Source organism: Pithys albifrons, chromosome 4 (assembly GCF_047495875.1).
Source record: "Pithys albifrons albifrons isolate INPA30051 chromosome 4, PitAlb_v1, whole genome shotgun sequence".
Taxonomy (NCBI): domain Eukaryota; kingdom Metazoa; phylum Chordata; class Aves; order Passeriformes; family Thamnophilidae; genus Pithys; species Pithys albifrons.
The window spans coordinates 91,599,193-91,621,966 of NC_092461.1; the positions used below are offsets into that span (position 1 = coordinate 91,599,193).

General features: G+C 39.1%; 1 protein-coding gene across 1 annotated transcript in view; it reads left to right on the plus strand.

The window, feature by feature from the left end:
* NR4A3 (nuclear receptor subfamily 4 group A member 3) overlaps positions 1-20,034 on the plus strand; it is a 29,304-nt gene extending 9,270 nt beyond the window's left edge. The window contains exons 5-8 of the mRNA XM_071554960.1: positions 644-816; positions 6,132-6,331; positions 7,502-7,680; positions 17,049-20,034. Coding sequence (XP_071411061.1) covers positions 644-816; positions 6,132-6,331; positions 7,502-7,680; positions 17,049-17,311 — 815 coding nt within the window. The 3' untranslated portion in view covers positions 17,312-20,034. The remainder of the gene's footprint in view (positions 1-643; positions 817-6,131; positions 6,332-7,501; positions 7,681-17,048) is intronic.
* The last annotated feature ends 2,740 nt before the right edge of the window (positions 20,035-22,774 follow it).

Genomic DNA, 22,774 nt, shown 5'->3' on the forward strand with positions numbered 1-22,774 from the left:
GCTGTTGGCTTCCCCCTGTCACCTCACTGGGGGCTGCACTGAATTGTGTGCATTTTGACATAGGATCTTGTTTCATTCCCATAAGCTGATTGTAAATTTACAATTAATTTAAATGGAAACAGGATCAACTCATTAGTTCCAATTCTGCAAATATTTAAGTATGTGAGTAATATTGTGTGAGCAGTCCCATTGCAAATACTGACATGGATAATATAACCTATATAGCAAGACCGAATTCAAATGCTTCAAGAAAACTAAAATTACTTTGAATGAACAACTCTGCCATTTAAAAGGGACACCAGGAGTAGGAACACTAAAATTTGTCTTTCGCATTGAGGTTTCTTTCAGTAGTGGAATGTCACGGGCACACATACACGAGCACACAGACGTGCTGCAAGCAAAGCACGGACACAAGGAACACAGCTGGGCTCTCAGTAAGGAGCTACATTGCTGCTTATGGTCATAGGTCTGGCATGGTTTTGGTGTCATTTGTGTTCCTTTGCAATCAAAGGCATCAAGAGCATGTGCTGAAACTGGAGAACACTTTTACTTTTGCTGTGCTGGCCACCATAAAGCATAGTGTCCATTCTGATACATCATTTGTTTGCTGGTATTTTCCCAACTTGGGTTTTTTTCCCTCTAGTCGTCCGTACCGACAGCCTGAAAGGGAGAAGAGGTCGGCTGCCTTCCAAACCAAAGAGCCCCTTACAGCAAGAACCCTCTCAGCCCTCCCCGCCTTCTCCTCCCATCAGCATGATGAATGCCCTTGTACGAGCTTTAACAGATTCCACGCCCAGGGAGCTTGACTATTCAAGAGTATGTCTCACTTTTCTTTCACTATTTGCTTTCTGCATAGAAATGATTTGAGAAATGCATTTCTACTTACCAGCCAGTTTTGCTAAAATGAAATGGTGAAATTTGGATGAGGGTAGAAATTGGTCCAGCCAGCCATTGCCTTTCTGTGACAGGTGGACAATGAGAGGAAAGGAAGTGCAGTAGAAATTAGTCTTAGTAACTGTTCACTGTGAGGATCTCAATCACAAAATTATCTGTAGTATATTCTATGGGTGAGTGAAAGCAAAAATATGTGGATAAGTAGAGCAGTCTTGTTGCAAAAAGGCTGTGCCAAAACATGAACAATTATAGTGAGATTGATTAACCTACCAAACTCAGGAGTAGTACTCATTGTCCAATACCCTGACTTCCAGGTACTGAAGGCTAAAATTTAATAACACTTCCTTTATACTCAGATATAAAGTTTGCTGGATGGATAGGAAAATTTCTGTTGAAATCAATAGGAATTTTGCCATTATTTAAATGGGACCAGAATTGGCTTAGGATACCCTAGCATGAATATTTCTTAAGTTAAATTCACATTTTTGAAAGAAACATTTTAAAATCAAAATTCTGAAAAAATTATCTTAGCAAAGCTTTACTAGAGTTTATATATTTTTGTATCCTTGTTCTTTAATGTATCATAGTCACCATTTAAATAATCATGGAGTATTTTGAAAGCTGGAAAAATGTTCTATGGTTATTAAAATACAGCATTGAAATGGCCTGTTAAATATATTTTTTGGCATATTGATAATAGGAAAAGAAAAAATACAGCTGAGGAAAAATAACTCAAATTCTTTCCCCTTAATAAAATATGATTAAATCTGAGATTGTAAAAAATAGCAGCTGTACTCAGACAATATCTGCATTGGCCATTTATCACTTGTTGCTAAGTAATATGTAATCCTAAAACATATTTGATCATAATTATATAAAAATTACATTATTCTATTTTAGACTATACTTAAATATATAATTTAGCAATTATAAACATGCTGTAACATATTTCCTTCAAGCTAATCTGTAAGTGCTAAATCATATAATTTTCCAAGTTACTATTAAGGATCTAGCTGTTCAGTATCTGACAGCCTTCTAGGAACAGAATGCATTAGCCATATTTCCACATACCTTCACTGACCTAGAATGTCTCAGGGGTCATTCTGCAAATACCAAGGTGTGTGATGAGTGCTCTTTGACAGAAATCTGATGGGTTCTACAGAATTATAGACATTTATTAGGCCAGGCCATGAAAGCAATACCTAACCTTAGGTTTTTATTTAATTATTGATAGAAAGTTCTTTTGCATTTACAAAAATTGAATGAAAACTACATGCTTTTATGTGACTTTTTTCTTTGTCCTGCAGTAATAATTTCTCTTTTAATGAAAACAGCCTGTAGATTGAATTGTTGAACAATTCTGTTGGACATTACCGGAAGCATATGATTGACAGTAAATTAATTTAGTCTTTGTAGCTTAAGATTAAGTATGATTGTCTGTTAGAACATATTAATATCTAAGTTTTTCTTTACAACAAAATATGTAATTGTCTGGTATGCCCAGAGATACTGAAAACATAAAAATATTCTACAAGAAATTAATAGATTCTTATATTTTTCATAAACCCTTATACTTATTTTGATAAGTTAGGGAAAATCAAAAACAAATGCTGTGTGAAGAACAAGACTAGCTAAATAAAACATGCCATAAACACACTGCAATGCTAAAAAATTCACTTGAAGAGTAGTCGTGTACCTGTAGAGACCAACTTACGGCAGTTCAGTTAGGCTGTGACCCTGCTGAGCACCACAAATAGGCAGATCTGGAAGCCTGGCTTTGGAATCACTCCTGACACTTCTGCAGATGTGACCTTAATGTTTAGCATGGTCTTCATGTTTACGAAGCTGTAGTGTCTGGACCGTCTTAAAAATACTGATAAAAGTTTCAGAGAGAAACATGTATCCCTTCCATCTCAAAAAACCCACAGATACAGGCACAGCCACATATGAAAAACCAAAAAACCCAAAACCAAAAGTAAATTTCATAAGCTACAAAATTTCACCAAACATATTGGAAGCAGCTTTGTTCAGAACATGGCTGCTTTTCATCTGAGCGCTGGTTTTAATTTACCAGTCCACAGCAGTTGGTATATTTAGGTACTTGGTTTCAAAAAGCAATTGCCAAGGGCCGTAGCCCGGTCTCACGCCTGTTTACTGGTACAATTCCCTGTTTACACTTTTAAGTCGGTGACATGAGAAACAGACCCTATATCTTGCTGTCCTTATTCATGCAGAGTAGCCACCAACTTAAATAGAAATGTTGCCTTTTGAAAGGGGGAGTGCAACATTTAGGCAATAATGCCCCCCTTCCCCAGCCACAAAATTAAGCACATGCTGTGGCTTTTGGAAGAATGAGCATAGCTTCTCCTCTGTGCAGAGAAGTTACTGCTGGGCTTTCGCAGCTGCAGCCGTTGATGAAGGACTGATGAAAGCAGGCAAAGGGTAGAGCTAGGTTGTGTTACTGGGCTTCCCAACATCAGGCTTTTCAAAATCTCTTTAGATGTAACATGCAAGTTAATGTTAGTTGCTACGCATGCAGCCCCCTCCTTAAGTAACAGTTGGATTTCATTTAATTCCCAAAGGACGTCTGAGGAGGGGAGTGAGGCAGAGCTTTGACTTTTGGCTTTCTCCCCGTTTTTGTCTCCAGTTTGCATGGGGCAGGTTTAGAAATACAGATAGGACCCCTTCCGTACCATGGCCTCCTGACCAAGGGTGAGCTTACCATCTGTCTCGGTCACAACTTAGGTGAAATATCACCTCTTCTCTGAAGTAATCATGGAAAAAACCCACAGATTTTGCTGCATAAAATAGAACCGTGCATATTGTTCGTGGATATTTATATCCTCATAAGTCTGTTACAAGTAAATAACACTTTAACTTCCTTTAAAGTGCTAACTCTTTGAACTGAGTGGTGACATATTGCAGCAGCTACAAATGATACAATTTCATATAATTTTTCACCTTTATTCTAAAATTGCTCTCATGCGATAGACTATAATAACAAATACAAATTATAATTTTTCCAGATGCTTTTAATTTAATTCAGTGCCCTATGTGGGCTATACCATACTGTAGCATTCACAGTTATGTGACATAATACAGCATTCAGCTTCATTAACAAATGTTAAAACTTTGCCTTACTTTTGCCAAAGGAATGTTTTATAAATATTGGGAACAAATTAACACCTGCCATAATTACACTGAGTTGTGATGAGTTATATTTAGAATGAACCCATTCGAAATGGGTAGTATCGCTTTTTCTTTTATGTTTCTTTTCCTTTCTCATTACTGCTCAAAGGATCAAGGATGTGTCTTGCCTTAGGAGTACCTTTGGTGAGTCAGGAATTTCCATCAGCCTGTTTGGTTTCCCTGTGTAGAAAGAAGGAGGCATAGGTCAGCCCTGTGCAGCAATGCACATCTCCCAGAGTCAAAATGCACACTGTTGTGGCTTGCTTTGCAGCTTCACTTTAAGGGAGCCCAGAACAAGCATAGTCTCTGAAAAATTATCTTTTTCTACTCACTAATTATCTCAGTTCATCTTGCTGCAGTCCAGTGCCACAAGTAGTTGGTTCATGCTGCTTGAGCATTCTCAACTGCTCCATTCAGGTGAGGGATTGAACACATAAAAGATGCAGCATACAGATTTTTCTACCACTGCTCCACATCTCCTCTGTAGTGTGCCCTCTACATGCCTCACTGCCACAGGATCCTTTGGAGTAGCTGGGGCAGAATTTGTTACCACATGTATTTTAGAAGAAGGGTCTCACATGTTTCACTAGTTGACTAGGCATGTGAGCTGGAGCTTACCATGAGAAAGTCATGCTGTTAGTGCTGGGTAAGCAGAACAGAGTCATTAAGGGCTTGTACAGGTACTTCAGATACAGCCAGAGGTCTCTAGGATTGCTGTGGTTCTCCAGTCAGTCAGCAGCTCTGACACTGTGCCCTTCATCCCTCATCTGCCAACAGCAACCAGCTCCAAGTAGGAAAGGCAGAGAACAGGACAGCTACCCAAGAAGTTCTGCTTGCTGCCCCCAGCTCTCTGTCCCACACAGAGGTGACTTTTGGGTTGCAGTTAGCAACTTGAGTGATACCTGCAGCCCAAGCGGCATGGGTGTAATAGGGTCCTCCCAGGCTGCCAGCCCACTGTTATTGGAAAAGGGTTCTGGCTCTTTCTGCTTCCACTCTGGCTTGGGGAGTTGCTAGAGCGACCTTCAGGCTGATGGACTGAAGCCCTAACTGCACATGGGAAGTTGTTTCCAAAGGGTGTGCACAGTTCTTTTAGCCATGGAGGCTACCCCAACCTTTTTTTGGCTGAATCTCTACAAGACTATAGATATTAAGTCTCTCCCAGAAATAACCCACCAGATGTCTGATGGTGAGGATGTTGTTAAAACAAATGCCACGCTATTATTCAGCACCTGCTCAGAAAACCAACAGTGCTTTTCAAGCACAGAATCTGACTAAGCCATGAAAGCTCCCCTTGTGTTTTCTGTCGAGAGACAGCAGTGTCACCGGGGTGACAGGGATCCACTGGTGACAAAGAAGGAGATAGTTGGGAGGGAACTGTCAGAGGGTCCCAGGGAAGTTGAACAAGCTGAAACTGCCAAATGGTGGCCTGGAAGAGTTGTGGCCATATAAGCAGGATAATAGGTTCTGCTGAACCTCAAATGCTCCTATTTGAAGGATAAGAAGTGATGCAGGGCAGCTGGTTTACTTTGAACCAATTCTGTATTCAAACGAAGCAATGCTGCATGTGTCAGATAAAACATGATTTATCCTATGTGTTGCTATCACTGTCACATAAAATGCACTTTGAGAGGTTTTGGAAGAAATCTGCATTTTTGACATACTGAGGCAAATTCATCAATGGGAAAAGTGTTTAATTGTAGTAAGCCACATAGTGTTCCTCTTCTACTGTGATGAAAATTATCCTACCCACCAGGTTTTTATTTCTGTTTACTAATAGCATGTAGGTACTTGTAAAATGTGATACTATATTTTAGTTATAAATTTGAAAATATTTCTACACATATGGAAATATTTTTGCAATATATATCTGAATAGCAAAATGCCTGTAGATAGCCAAGTAAGTAGATAGATGCAGACCTACTTTTTATGTCTATGTTAATAATACCAGCTTTGCCACAGAAGGAAATGTTGTCAGGCAAATAATGCTGTATGTTGCACAGAATGCCCTTAAATGCATGTAACGTTGCTTTCTGTGGCTTTCATTTTAGTACTGTTCCACTGATCAGGCTGCTGCAGGCACAGATGCAGAACATGTACAACAGTTCTATAATCTTCTGACTGCCTCCATTGACATAACTAGAGGCTGGGCAGAAAAAATCCCAGGATTTACTGACCTCCCAAAAGAAGATCAGACATTACTCATAGAATCAGCTTTTTTGGAGCTGTTTGTACTAAGACTCTCCATCAGGTAACTATTTATTTCATTTCCTCTTAAGATGATGTGAAAAAATCATCCATCTAAATATTTTTAAGTAATAAATACGGCACTATCTTTGAACATTGTCAATTGTACCAAAAAAAGCACAAAAAATCAGCAAAGTTTGCATCCAAAGGATGTGGTGTTTGTTTTACACTGCAGAAAAAACCAAGAAGGTGATTTAAAAAGAGAGCATAGGTCTTGCTAATCTGCTTCTTTTCATTTGATCTACCCCATATTCTTCTTACATAGTAATCAAAATTGTTCCTCGGGTGCTATTTGAGCAAGTTTGGTTCATATTCATAAGCATGAACTATAGAAAAGCACCTTCATTATGAAAGTCTTTTGCTTTTCCCCATTCTTTTACACATGCACAACTCTGTCATCTGTTTTTGAAAGGAATGAAGATGATTTAAAATCTTGTTCAGATTGTTTTTCTTCTTAATGCCAAGTCATTTAATAGAGTGAGATGCTATTTGTCAGTCTAGCACTAGTTAAGACACTATCCAGAAACAGTCTCAGGCACTGGTAAAATTGCAGACTGGTGATTTGAGTTATGCCCATGTTTCTTTAGGTTGAAAATAACCTTTGCATGTGTTTTTTAATGGGGATATTGGCAATGGGGAAGGGAAGGAGAGGAGATCTTGGCTGTAATTTCTGTCTTACACACGTGTTTTTATGTGTATTGTGGTGCATTATTGCATGCATTTCCATTGGTTTTTTCCTTACCAATTTTTACAATCTGAAAAATACAGATGATACTAAGTAAATGCTGAGAGCTGCAGAATCTCTCCTTTTATTAGTTTTGTATTTCAAAATGCACTCACTTGGTATTCCTTTGGTTCAAACATACAGTATTTAATGTAAAATGTCTTCTCTGTTTATGCCTTTGGGCAGGACCAAAATCTTAACTAATTAGACAGTCTACACCACATGCTACAGCTAACCTCAGGCTTATAACTCTACGAAGTAAGCAATCATAGAAGCTTGTTTGTTGTACTTTGGCCCCAAGGGAGAAACATATTGTCAAACGTGAATGCCCACATATGTCTCAGGATAATATGCCTTGGATTTTAAATGACAGACGCTTCAATGCTGGTTATGCATTTTGCTGTAAAGTAGAAGACGCATTTATAATTTTTTCAATTGTTTTTATTTGAGGTCTGATACTGCTGAGGATAAGTTTGTATTCTGCAATGGACTTGTGCTTCATAGACTTCAGTGCCTTCGTGGATTTGGGGAGTGGCTCGACTCTATTAAAGACTTTTCCTTAAACTTAAAGAGCCTTAACCTTGATATCCCAGCCTTAGCAAGTCTATCAGCTCTAACTATGATTACAGGTAAGTGCTCCTTTGTTAACTGAAAGCTTTAGACTCTAGTGCTTTGCTTTAATGTGCATTCAAGCAACTGCAGTTAATTTAGCTATGATCAGGGTAAAGTGACTATGATTTTTAAGTATTGGAATGACCACACTGAAACTGAGGGTTAACATTAGGCTGTCAGACACCCCTACTAAAATGTAATCTATTTCTTTGCGATTTATTTTTTTTTCTTGGAATAGTCTCTAAAAAGCAAACGGCTTCCAAGCAAATTGTATAGCACCTACAAAAATATTCAAAACACTTGCTAAATTCCCCAAAAACCCTAATGAAATGACCAGAGCTAGGTCTTCTGTGTGGGAATATTAATATCAAGGCACCCTGTGAGCTAGAAGCTATACAGTTAGTATAGCTCATCTCTCAGCAAGGATAGCTAGACCAGAACGAGTGCTTCATGCAGCAGGCAGGCTGCTTTTGGTAGCCAGGCTACCCTAGGTATTCCACATACTGCTTTCCTGAGAGAGAAAAATCAGAGAATAGTGGGAGAAATGTCATATTGTGCAGCTGTACAAGAGCTTTTGGATGTGCATGTGACCATATCAGCCCCTCTGCCTGCTGGGATGAACAGCAGGAAACTAATGTCAGAATCTGCCAAATCTGGCCAGTAAGTACAAAACAGGGGGGCATAACCTTTTAACATTCCTGAAACAACTAATTCTCTCGAAGTACACACTGCATGTCTTGGGCTTCTTGCAATTGAAGAGGTATAGCTGATGGCAGCAGGAGGACCTGGGAGTAAGGGTGTCTAATAACCACACAGCAGAAGCTGGAGCAGCAGTTGTCTCTACACATTTCAGGAAAGCTGGTAGTATAGCAGTGCAAGTGTGTCATCAGTGTGAGACAGAACTTCAGTGTGCCCTGAGCTGGATCTTCCCAGGGATGCTATAAGCTCCACTGGGATAGATACTGATTTCCTTCTGCATTTCAGGCATCCACCACTTTGCAGGCAGTGGGCTCAACAATACCAGCTGCAGTCTTCATTTTACTCAGAGCAAGATGATGTTAGGGAAACACTGAGATAAAACACTCAATGACAAATACAAAACCTAAAGTTGGCCAATTCCTGCTGACATTTGTGGGGCCAAGATTTTGGCTTCAGAATTTGCATGGTACACTTCCTTCCTACATTTTGGTGAAGGGTTTGCATATGTATGTAACTCTTTGTTTCTTAGGAAAAGCATTTTCAATTTTTTTGATTAATTTCTGTTCATTTCTTCTGGAAAGGGTACTTTAAGGTCCAGATTGTAGTTTCTTTGTTAACACATGTAAGACCAGAATAACTCACTGGAGTTGGCTTTACTCTCTATAAAAAATTTCCAAAATGAGTAGTATGTTAAAGTGAGAAAGAACATTCCCAATTTATTTTTTTACTCCTGTATATAAGCATCCACTGAACATATGCTCACATCTACTTACATATATGTATTATAAATATATACATATATTTGTATATGTATACATACTTATATACATGTATTTAGGTATGTGTATGCATTTAGGTACCTCTAAATCAAGGACAGGTGCTGTCCCTCTCCATATATGCTCACATGTATATAGCACAGATCAGTGAGTTAGACCATTTGCTATATATTAGATATGTCTTTTTCAGATAGACATAGGCAGTGTGTTCTTGCTTATCTTCCTGGAGGTCAAGCGGATGCAGGTCAATAAACAGGATTCCATGCAAGCCAAGTGAATGTAGAAAAAGCTAATGTGCAGGAAGAAAACTTACTTTCCTTAGAAACCCATGCCCTGTTTTAACATGATAATTTCTTCAGTTAGACACTGCTTGTTTGCCCCCACATAAAGAGTCAAAGTTGTCCAGGGGCTGGCTTAGGTCACCCTAAGATAATTAGAAACAGGTTTTAATTGGTAACACCGCGTGTTTCTTCCTTTCCTTCACCATAATCTTTCCTGGAGTTTGCTGTTTTGTGCTGGTCTTCCCAAAGTTTCTAACAAATGGAAGCAACTGCTGCCTTTAAAAGGAGGCTCTTGTTTTTCTCACCTCTATGAGATGGTGTTTAAAATGAACGGAGTTTTCTGCTTATTCTTTTGTTTCCTGAGGCTGGTGTATCTCTGTTGATTTGCTCTTAAGGACAGAGTATACTTTCATGTGATCTAAATTAGACCAAAGCTCTAGTGACTATCCACAGGTTTCAGATGTCCAAGGGCAGTTAGCAAACTTAGGGGCTCAGCCAGAAATTTGGTCATGTGAAAACAGATGGTACTGGGTTATGATGGACAATATTAAAAAAATAATGTAAGAGGATATTAGGTGATTGTGGCTAAGAGAACACTACAGCACAAAATGCTGGTGGTCAGGGTTCTTTTGAGACTTTCTCAGTGATAGTGTGTTGAAAGATTTTATTCAGGAAAGCCTTGAGGTTTGCATCTGGTGTGGTGTCCCAGAATGAGAAATTGCTTCTTGTCTCCTCCCTGCAGTCTGAGTATGACAAGTCATGTGCTGGTTTTCAGCTAGTCACACCAAAAGAGAAAAAATAATAAAGAAAAAATTTGGAAATCTGAAACTTGATAAAATCTGCAATGTTCAACATTTTAAGCATTGTTTTGAGGTTTGGCTTAGATTTGGATGGGTGTTTCAGGTGCCATTTTTTAGCTCTGGGGAAGGTACTCTTTTCTCCTGTAATGAACTCTTAGAGGCAATGGGTAGTTAGTGAACCCTGGCTCAAGCCCTTTCTGTGAGTCAGACCAAGAGAGAGTGATGTTTTCGAGGAATGTAGGATGTCTGACTACTGAGTATCACTGTCTTTTGTCTTAAGACTACCTGATATATTTCACAGGCTGCAGAATAGCTGTTGTGTCTGATGATCTGGGGACAAGCTGGTGGTCAGAGCGACACTTCAGGCCCAATCTCTGGTCTGATTCCAACAGGAAGGCAATCTGACCATGGATCTCCCATGTTTTGGGTGGATATCAATGTCATTAGACTTCAAAATACGAAGGAGCAGGAAAGCTCTGTTTTGTCAATCTAGTTGTTTGCCTTTAGTAACAATTCTGCAAAACCAAAATGCTGACTTGAACAGGATTTTTGTGATTATTACACAGCTTTCTCCAGTTCTTATTTTGCATTAGACAACTGTTCTTGACTTGATGTTTTAACAAAAAAAAAAAAAGGAAAAGACAATAACCCCATGATCTATAATAGTCATAGCCTGTTTTAATACTGTACGGCATCTTAGGTAGCATCAACTTCAAGAATTGTCTCTCCAGGTAAAAAGAAATTGCTTGTGGGAATAATTTTTCTTGATTTCATTAGTGCTGTCCATAGTCCAAACAAAGCTGTGGTCTTAGAAAACAAACCTTCTAGTATACTAGTCAGTTTCATTGAGGGAGAAAAGTAAGAGAAGTCACCACTCTCATATTCTCTCTCTTGTTTTGCAAGAGTGGTAGAACTAACATCTGTCTCCCAGTGAAAGAAGAGAGAATAAATGCAAAATTCAGTTCTGGAGACTAAAAGACTTTCTACTGTTCCCAGTGTCCCAAGATATACTGAAGGCAGTTCTCTCATTTTGGGATGTCAGATCGTCTCTCCAGTAACAGCCCCAGTAGTTGCAGTGACCTTTAACTAACCCTGCTGACTTACATGGAGCTGCAAAGCTTCATGTCCTATCACACAGCTGCAGATGACAGCATAGGATGCATGGTTATAGGCATGTATGGTCATTTGTTCTGTTTAGTAATTTTGAAGAGAACAAGAGATCTTGTGAGTATCACAGTACTCACTAGTTCACTACACTGCTTGCTTTGAGCAAAACTAAAGGTGTGCAAAATATTTTGCATTATATAATCCATCATAAAGTCCATATATTTGTGCTTTTTTCTATTTATTTTATTTTTCCTGGTCATTGCCTAAAAGGAAAAGAGTTTTGTCAGATTGCTGCTGAATTTTCAAGTGTTTTCAGATAAGACACCAGTTTGAAAGAGCACCCAAAATGAAAGAAACGACATCTGGTTTATGGTGGTGGCTTGTAAACAGTTAACTTAAAACTCTGTAGTGCCAAAACGCATCTTTTTACTTTAAGGTATTCCTTTAGTATCTTCCTCTCTCTGTCTCTCTTCTCTTTTTTTACTTCCTTCAGTTGGTTAAGAAAGGCTGGACAGAACTTCCTCCAGAGCACATCAGTGTCGCTCTAAGCATCACCCAGAAGAAGGTAGTTAGGAAACAACACATGATGCTCACCCCACACCTCCATGAAAACAAAACCCCCAGTTCTGTCATGTTCTTTTTCTTTGGATCACTTATTATGTTGGTATGTAGGATCTAATGAGCTAAAGAAGGGTGCCAACATGGAAAGAAAATGCTGGGCATCTTGGGACAAGTTCTGTCCTTAGTTCTGCATGGACAATTTTATCAGTTTAGTGTGTTTATGATCACAAGTGTTCCTGCACAACCACTCCATGCTGGACTGTATAGTATTGAAGATGACCAGATACTAGCTCAGCCTGTGCTTGAAAATGCTTCCTTAACTTTCCAAATCACCATTTATAATGCTCTGGTTTATGGTTTTTTTCTAATAGTGTGAAAATATAGACTTGAGGGTCCAGTGCAGATCATCTCAAGGGCACACTATAATTTAGCCCCAAATTTCTGCCTGCTAGAACTGCAAGTGGTTTTTTTCTGTCTTTCTCTTGTCAATTCACTTTTTCTCTCTGTCTCTTCCTTTCCCTATCCACATCAGACTATTATTGTTTTGCCCACTTGACACTCTCAGTGGGATGCTGCTGAGTACGGAGCATTCTAGCTCTCATTCAGCCAAACTCTTTCAGCATATGTTTTATTTTAAGTGTGTTACAGACCAGCCCAGAACTATTGTATATATTGGACTTATTCACACTCTTAATGCTTTGTTAGCCTGGCACGAGACCATTGAAGAGTATTGTGAGGTTTCAATTAATTATGCGTTTGTGTTTGTCTTCCTGCTGTTGGGCTTTCCATTCCAGTTTATAAACACAGTTTTTAGCACCATCAGTCATACCAGAAAATAGTAATGAGTCCAGTCTGGTTAAAAGGAGTCTGGCTACTGAACATGACTTTGTCCAACCTCCCTATGGAAGGGACTCTTACCTACTCCTCAGCAGCAAATATCCTTCAGTCCTCTTGCCAGGATATCCTCTGCTGTGGGTGCTTCGTGTGCTGGGTCTACATACAAGCAGGTGGCAGACTGGAGGAGTGTAGGAGAGCTAGTTATAAAAAACCCCCTCCAGATTGCATTGTCTGCCTTCCCCCTGCCACTTAGCTGAGGGAAATACTGTCAGCGTCAAAGTGAAGTACTCACTCCTCCTTTTTCACTCCCACCTTTTTGCTGAGGCAAGAACTCTTTCCTCTACAGCAACCAGCAGTCTCCGTGTTACATTGTGGTTTTCCCAAAGGAGAGAGCAAACTATGGTGTTCAGGGTGGTCACTCAGCTTACCTGACCTTCAGTACCTTGCAGAGCTGATGAAAAATACAAGGTCATTCATTCACCTAAAACCGTAATAATCTAAAAATGCCCATCCTTCCACTGATGTTAGGAGGAGCTTGAGAAGTGTGTGCATCTAGGTTGGGGATCCTTGCAAAGTAGTGGAGAGTTAGGCAGGACAAATAAGGGCCAGATTGCAACAGGAAAGGAGACTCTTGGATGTGCCGAGTTGCAATCTTTGTGTGTAACAGCGTGTGCATGAGACAACCAGAAAGCTGTAGGCAACTGAGCCTTGTATTTATTTGAGTTACAGAAAGGAAAGAGAACTGTGCAGGGGGAAGAGAAAATCATATAACTACATTGAAACCGAAACAACCAAGAGGCCTATTTTGAGTCTGCAGTGTTAATCTGTTGCGTTTCTGGTCAGACTGACACCTCAAAATTAATTAAAGCTAAAAGTGACCCACCCTGACACAGAGCATAAAGCCCAGGAGTCTTTGAAGTACTTGCACTCTTTGAGAGACATATCCCAATAAAGGTAGTGCTCAGTCTGCCTAACCCTGGCATGATCTACGTTGTGTCAGAGGTTAGGGAAAGAGGGATTAGCACAGATGGTGATACATTTTCCTGCTTTTTTGCTTTCTACCTATTGAGTTTTTGCTGATCAGCATAACGATGGCACAGAATTGCATTGAGCTTCCTGGGGAAAGGAGACTCATATTAAAAACTTGCTGGGTTCAGTTTTCCAGAATGAGCTAAGTTTGCAGAGCTTTAGAGGCAAAACTTTTGACAGGCCATTTTGACAGCATCTTTGCCATAAATCACCATTTTTCTTGCAAAAATCCTAAAACTCAAGGCTGAGAAATCCTTTACATGTGCCTTTTTAATTGTCATTATAAGAAAGTCTGAATATAGTAATATTTACATACTTTCCCAAATAGTTAGAGAAAAACTATTCATCTAGATCAGCTGTCCTGGGGATAAATCTTGGCCTTATTATTCCCATGTGAATAAGAACATCCTATAGAAGATCATGAGTGATTAGAGGCCATTGGCTTCAGTGCCACTGCACGCACACACCGCAGGTGCCATGTGCTGCTCCCTCTAGGTTGTGTAGGAAAGAATGTGGGTCTTGCTTTGTGCAATCAGGACTGGACGTGTGAAAAAGGCAAAAAATTGTGTTATTTGAGCCCTATTAAATTTAGATCTTTGAGTAAATTAGGCCCAACACTCCTCAAGTCTACCAAGGAGAGGAGGTATTTCTTAGATGAGTACATACTTCAGAAATTAGTTGGATGCCAATACCAGAGACTGCAGTGGCAGCAGAAGCGCTTCCACATAGATGGCTTTGGCTTTCTGTGAGACTTCAGCCTTAGGGGCTGAAGACTGAAACCCCTGAGGCAGTTCCAATCATGAGAAATTAACCTTTGTAGAGATTTGCAGGTAGAAAAGGCCATTGTATGGCAATTCACTCAGGAGAAGGCAGTTTGGTATCTCAGTGACTGCTTTAATACTGTGGCACCAGAAAGCAGTGTGTCTTGAGTCAGAGTATCTCTTACTTCTGAATTTCCATGCTTAAGGACAGAGTATCTGTTAATTCTGAATTCCCATGATTTTGTTATGTAAGGTAAGGCTACTAATATGACAATCTTTGCTTGTGTATTGTTTTGCATTGGGGTTTCATGGCTATTCACCAAAGACACAATTTGTTCATGACACCTGCTGAAATTGTCAGTGGAAGACAGACTGTTTAGTTCTGGCTGTAAATGTCAATAAAGTTGTGCATGCTCCAGAGCCAGAGATAATTTTCCATACTCAGCAGCAAGGTACACACCTACTGAGGCAGTAGTTTAAAAATGTGCACTGCTAATTTGTAGTCAGGTTTGGGATCCATTCTAGTATTTCAGCTCCCCAGATCTATAAAAATATCTTCACTTACACAGCTAGGACACAAAACAGATTAAAAGATAGGAACTCTTCAAAGACTGCAAGATTAATTTAATGTCCTGCAGATTGTCACAGTAGGCTAGTGGTTAAAAAAAAAATAAGCCCTACAGCTTTTCCAACCTGTATAAAATATTTATCTACCCAGATTTTTAATGGCAGAATCTGCCTAAGTATTTACTCTCAGTGACCTGTATAGTTAAGGCTTACATAATTACACTGTACACCATTTACTGGAAAGGCTTTAAATATTCATTTACTTCTCCTGTTTTAATGTAAACAAGGCACTTAGAATACCTAGGGTTTTTAATTGCTGCAAGGTGAAAAGGATGTCTGAAGCAGATGTTACTGCTTGGGCCAGTGTTGCTCTGAAACAACAGGGCAGATTGATTGTACTTAAAGGATAGAGCACAGAAACTCCTGGGCAAAGACATTCATGTCTGCACGTTTCTGATTCTGATCCCAAATCAGTATCATTCAGGAGCTAACTCTGCCTAAGTAAATACAGTTGGAAAAAAGTGTAACATGGGGGAATATCAGTGGAAAAACAGACCTTTACGTTTCTACCTTCATTGAATCTGGTCTGTTTTATTGGTTTTTCAAGAGCATCTAGCCAAAACAGGTGGGGAGTGGAGGCAGCAAGGAGTTTATATACACAGGCCTGGGCAAGGCACCACTGCCTCTGGTGCGGAAGGAAAGAAAAATGTACTCTTTTCACTGTTCCTTAGGGGACAGGTAGAGAACATACCTATTGCTTGCTCCTCCTGGCACAGAGAACAAGGCTTGGGGACAATGGGCACAATATGGCCAGTGGCTGTCAGGGATTGGGCCAGGGGCCAGGGAAGGAGATGACTTCAAATGCATCAAATACAAGAATGGCCACAATTACTGCCATTGTTTTATATGTCTAATTGATTTAAATTAAGGTAACCTGCATTTTCTTGGATTCCCCCATTTGGCATAATTCTATTTCCTCTGTCATTTTTTATGACTTTGCTATGAAGCCAGTTCTTACTTACCTGTGACTTTCAAAGTCAAAGGCAAATCAAACACCACAGATATGAGATTTTTGTTCTGAACTTTTTTGTTGTTATTTTAATTTACCCACTAAATCTTGATAGCAACAACACAGAATTCTTTCCCCAGTAAAAAGCCTGCTTTTAATGAATCACAAATCTGATTTGTTATGCTTAAAGAACTATGAATGCATTTAACATCATTGTAGTATTTTAAAAAGGTATTTGAAGGGGTACAAACCCCAGCTCCCCTTCCTTTTAGGAGTGCTGAGTTCTTTGTGATGGGTAACACAGCAGCCATTCACTTTAGGCATTGCTCACTCAAAGCAAAATAGTTAACTTCCAGGCTTCTTTTATCTTAGAGCTTTTAAAGATGAATAAACTAAAAAGCAGCAGCTGATCAAAATAACAAAGGGCAGTAAGGTGCCTTTAGTTTCTTATAAGAGTGTCTGCAAATTCCTGGTGGAATTCTAGGCCGGGCACTGATGGAGCTGGCTAAGGATATTGATCGCCACTTGAATTCACTGAATAAATAATGGTTGCCATAGTTATTGAGCATTCACAACTGGTGGGGAAGCACGGAAATCTCCAAAACACCTCCTGTGATAGTTTTGCTGGAAAATCACCCAATTAATTCTGTCTCATATCACAAAAATTATGTCAGATATGCAGGATGCTTGGACTCCTTGTTCTAGAATTGCAATCATAACTGAGCATCTCTGTTGCCTATTTTAGCAGCTAAAGAGAAAAAGACACTTGCTGTCTCTTATTTTGTGTGGCAGAAAGGTTCACTGACATCGTATAACCCCAGCTGTTCTGAGAAATCTTAAACTGCCAGAGCACTTTTTGCCTTGGGTTTCAGAGTATGGATCTGGGTTATTCTGAAGAGAAGAGGTTCTTGCCATTTGTGGCAGGGATGCTGATGGGGTTTTTAATCTCGCTTTGCAGAACGGCATGGATTAAAAGAACCAAAGAAAGTGGAAGAGCTATGCAACAAGATCACAAGCAGTCTGAAAGATCACTTAACTTTCAGTTGCCAAAACAAAGGACAACCGCTTGAGTCTGCAGAGCCGAAGGTACTGGGTGTTCTGGCTGACTTGCGTTCCCTCTGCACACTGGGACTGCAGCGCATCTTTTACCTGAAACTGGAAGATTTGGTGCCAGCCCCTTCCATTATCGACAGGCTGTTTCTGGACACCTTACCCTTCTGAGTCAAACCACCCTCGTGAAAGGCAAACGCCCACCAGAGCAGGCAAATGGATTGTGACTTACAGCTAACATTTCTGCCCTCACTTAACAGAAAAGCAGCTCCAAGTCTAATATGAGGTCTTTTCTGGCGCTTTGTCCTTACAACCTGAGGCCTGAAACTTACTGGCTTACTGGTTTGGGGTTGTGTTCTTTGTTTTCTTTTGTGTGATTTGGGTTTTTTAAATGGCTAATAAGGCACTTTTGGACAATGCTATCCCAGCAGCAGTAAGAGGTTAACATGACTGTTTTAAATCTGTTTAACACCTCATGCTCTATGAGGAATAAAATTGTAGAAGCTGTGTTTGAAAACAAGAACAGCAAATAGTTGTTTGCCAGGGTAGTATGTGTTTTGTTAGGATACCTTTAGCATACTTCCTGCATCAAGGGCACATACATCAGCACAATCTAAACAAAAATTCACTTTTTTAGCAAAGTACGTTCAATTAAACATTTCATACAAATCAAATATAGCAAAATGACAATGGCTGTTAGCTCCCATGTTCAAGTGCAATTTTTTAAAGTGCTGTCTTACTAAGTCTCGTTTATTAACTAATTTATTTTACTAGGAAAACAAATGGAAAAAATCAAGTGAGAAAATTACATGCACTAACTTACCTGACAGAGTTTTCCAAACTTGATTCCATGTCGCGTGACTTATTGACAAATGTATGTGGAAGACACGGGAGCAATTGTGGCTCAGTTGTTCCTTAGCTAAGGAAATCCGAGTAAGTAGTGACTGGAGCATACAGGGTCAGCATCAGGGATAGTTCAGTTTCAGACTTCTAACCTAAGCAACTAGTTAGTAAACAGACAGAAGATGGTTTTCAAGAACAAGCAAGTCTTGTAAAATAGTATGAATGTAAGTGCTAGGAAGGATATAGTGGGCTGCGTTTAAACATTCCGTGTTCGTACTCCTTTTTGTATGTTTATACTGTTGATGCCATATTAATATGAGATAATTTGTTGCATAGTGTCTTTATTTGTATAAATGTTTGTATGCATGGTATATTGTAATGGCTTTGCCTGTATTTATTGCAATGACTGCCAGCTCATGGGAGCCCTGTTACACATGGTAACTAAATGGGGTGTTCACACTGACTCAGATACACCAGTTGGAAAACTATATACATATATATAATGTGTATATATATATATGTATATACCTATATTTGTGTGCGTGTGTGTGCGCGCGTGTCTTTTTATTAACCATTTGTATATAAAATATCTGTCAAATCACAAGCAGAGTTATTTTACAGTTTATTTGCAGTGACTTCTAAGGCAGTACTGTTTAGCACTTTGATATTAATATCTTGCTCATGTTTTGCTAAATTCAAATAATATTTAAAAATTTTAGTTCTAAAAAACTTTATATGCACTGTATTAAGTCAAAATTTTGTTGGTCATTTTGCTAAGGAGATTTTTGAATGTCAACCTGATGTCACTGTATCTTTTGTTAGCTTTAAACATTCTAGCTTTTGTCTTTTTTTAAACTATGCTGTTTATATGGAAATTAAATTATACAATCAAACAGATGCCAAATGAATTGCCTAATTGCTGCAAAGGATAACCCAGATATCGAGTCACTGTATGGTTTTCAAATAGTAATCTGGTATTTTATCACTTACTATGTTTGGATGTGCTTTTATGAAAAAATTATTCTTATATCAAGATTTATAGTAGTGTCAATAGGGAAACAGACTTCTAATCACTATAGTTAATATTTCTGGTTTACCTGCAGATAATATTTGGAAAAGTATTGCTTTTTGTATTGACTTTTAAGCTTATGTGCAAACATAATAGCATAATTAAATATCAGAGAAGCTAATGTTTCTTGTAGGTTGCTGTAACAAGCCTGACCAGCAAGACAAATATATTTTGACTGAATTTGCTTTTGTATATACTAGATATATATATATATACACACACACTCACACACATGTGCGCATACAAAAACATACAGACACAAACCCTGAAAAAAGTATGTTTGCTTTTGTCTCCTTGTGTAAGACACAAGGTCCCTTGAGAAACTACTTTTATCTAAGGACAAATCCTGCTGGGTGCTGAGCACCAGCCAGATCAGGGCTTGCAGGAGCTTTTTGTGAGTGGGCCCTTACCAAGGATTTTCAGGCAAATCAGCATAGTACAGTAAAATTTCTTTTTTGTTGAGCAAGGTTTATTTATTAAGTGGAATGTGAGTGGGAGGTAGCAGGTTCAGAGCCCCGTGTGAGATTTCACGTAGTCTGTGTCCTCCAGTCTTCCATAGATAGTCTTAGCTGTGATACTCTCCCAAATCCCATCATGTGTGGAATTGTCCTTCATGTCAACGTCAATACACTGATTCATCCTAGAGTACAACCAGTGACAGGTCACAGTGGTCAAAGAAAGAGTTAATGCAGAATAAATCTACTACTATTCTTAGAGCTCTCTCAGTGTGAACATGCCTTTGTCTAGGCAGAATTCAGGAATATATCAGGTGTTAAAGGGAGAGTGCCTTGCTTTTATTTCAGACAACAGTGTCTCAAAAGTTTCTTCACTCCGTTAACCAGAATACTTTTTTCCTTTCTTTTTCTTCTTCCTTTTTTTTTTTTTTTTTTTTGTGGTGTTAACCTGTGGGTTGAAAGAAATGGTCATGTACATATACAATGTAAATTAAAATTATTAAATTGAATAACATTTTTGCAGAGGCCCCATGTGTGTTGAATAAGTATGCTTAATTCTGTTAAAATCTGATGTGAATTTTTTATCATTTATAAAACATTAAAAAAATTGTCTACTTGAGTCTTAAAAGTGGAAAAATTGGTGAAGCATGCTTAAGAACACTGGCAATTTAATGGCTAGTCTTTTGATTAAAATAGCTTTTATATAAATACATGCCTGCAGTATCTGGTTATGCAATCTCAGTTAGATATTGAGAGTTGGACCATGGTTGTCCCAGAGGCTGAACTACAGGCTGAACTGCAGAGAGACTATTCGCCCCTCACTGAATTTCTCCTCCATGACATAAAGGGACTGTTATTAACTCCCAGCTGATGAGGCCACAAGGAAGAGTGGGGATGGCTACAGGGCTCATAGTGCATAGTCTGGCTAGAAAGAGGACAGAGCTTCAATGCTGCCTTCTGCCCCCTTGTTTCACTAAGTCCTGGTGAGACATCACTCCAGCAGGCACCTGCATCACTTCCTTTAAATGTACATCCAGTTCTTTTCCTTACCATGCCTTTGCTTTGCAGAAGGGATCACTTATCCCCTGCCAGACAAAACTGTTTGGCTACAAATGCATTTTGCACAAGAGCAGTTTTGAGAGTCATCTGCTGCTATTCCAGGTGTTGCCACATGTGCCGATGGCTCTGGCTCACCTCCACAAGGGCTGTTCTGCAGAACTGCTTGGCTGGTGGTTACATCAAATGATGTGCTGGGCTGGGCTGCAGGATTGGCAGCTGCGGGATTGGCAGCTCCTTCCTTGGAGATGTGGCAAAAAAAAGGTTGTGCAAACTCTTCCAAATTATTTTCTGGGTTTTTGTCTATGCCTGATTTTTAAAATGAAACTATGAAATTTAAAATTGATAATGACAACGAGTTTTGCATTCTGGTCCCCTATTAAGCAAAACATACAGACCTTGAGAGGAACCCACCTCAGGGCCTGAATTTTCACCCTCCAAGACAAAGTTTATCCTTACTAAACTCACAGGTATCTCAATTTGTAATTATTTTAGGGCCTTAAGTTCTGTCATTACACATGAGAACAAACCTATGTCCTGATTTAAATCACCTGCACTTGTGTCTTTATGTGTGCCTTGTGTGCTTATACTCCTAAACCACACCAGTGGCACAGCCCTTGCAAAGGGATGTGATGCCCAGTGGTTAATTCGGGCAGTGGAAAGTTGGGCTAACTCTGGGATATAATAGAGGTTTCCTCTAGTAGAGACCATCCTTGGATACAAGGCTAGCACCAAGGCACCAAAAAGTGAGAAAATTTGACTAGAGGTGAGTCAAATCTCTTTCTACATCTTTCATATTTTAGTTTTCACGTTCAGGTTTATTTGTCCAATATTCAAAGGTAAAATTTCAGTTATGCTGCTGAGAGGAGGGGAAGAGGGGTTCAACTGCATAAAATTAAGCATGGTTTTGGAAAAACTCTCTCTATGGGCACTGAAACATGTCTTTTGATTAATTATTTGTATTATAGCAACACCTAGAGGCCACAGCAGAGATCAGGACCCCATTTTGTTTGCTACCCTAATTAGCACCTCCAGTACCCACCCAGGAGAAGCTCCAGTCCAAACAGACAAAATAAAAAGAAAGAGGAGAATGCCACGTCCAAGGGCATACAGCATCTCAGTCACAGAGTTGGGAAAAAAACCTTCTGTTTGCTGAGCTGGTGTACAGTGAATGCTCTAATTCTGATTTCCTTTTCTTTGCATTGTGCTGCCACTGTATTGAATTATGTGCAAACATGATAAAAGCATTGAAAAATTCAAAATAAACCAGGTATTCGAGCTGACCTTGTTTACACTGCTTATAAAAGTCATCCATCAGACTATTCAAAGTCATTGTTAATCACATGTTTTGTGATACTAACTAGATAGTATTTAGAAAAGAGATATTTAGCTGTTCTTTATTAAATTAATGAAACCAACCATTAGGAATATTGCAAGATATGGATTAAACAATAATTACTAATGGACAAAAAATATTAACTTTCAAAAATGCCAAAATATTGCTGTAATTGAATAATTGGAGTGTCAATTAACCAAATTCTTTGCAGAAAATTACATATTTGAGAGTTGTATTTAAGACCTAGGTTAGTGAGAACTACCAATGTGGTGATTTGTTAAATAAAAGAATCTTGTTTGCTACATGGAAACACAGCAATTTTTATTCTGTTTTCTTTTTTAACATCAGACACCCTTACGTTTATAATATTAAATGTTCTGGCTGCATTTGATTATGGAAGTTTGAATACTTAAAATTGCGACATGACTGTGAACGGCAAACAAGATCAAGATTCTGACCTAAACCCACAAACCCAAGGATTTTCTTTAAAGAGAAGGGTGAGATTCCAGCTTGTGCTGGTTTTGGCTGGGGTAGAGTTAATTTTCTTCACAGTAGCTAGTATGGGACTGTGTTTTGGGGTTGTGCTGGAAACAGTGTTGGTTATACAGGGATGTTTTTGTTACTGTTGAGCAGTGCTCACACAGAGCCAAGGCTTTTCTTTTTGCTCCTCACCCCACCCTGCCAGCGAGGAGGTTGGGGATGCATAAGAAGTTGGGAGGGGTCACAGCCAAGACAGTTGACTCCAAATGACCCAAGGGATTTTCCATGCCATATGACATGCTCAGCAATAAAAATGGGGGAAGAAAAAGAAAGCTGGGGACATTTACAGTGATGACCTTTGTCTTCCCAAGTCACCCTTAGTGATGGAGCCCTGC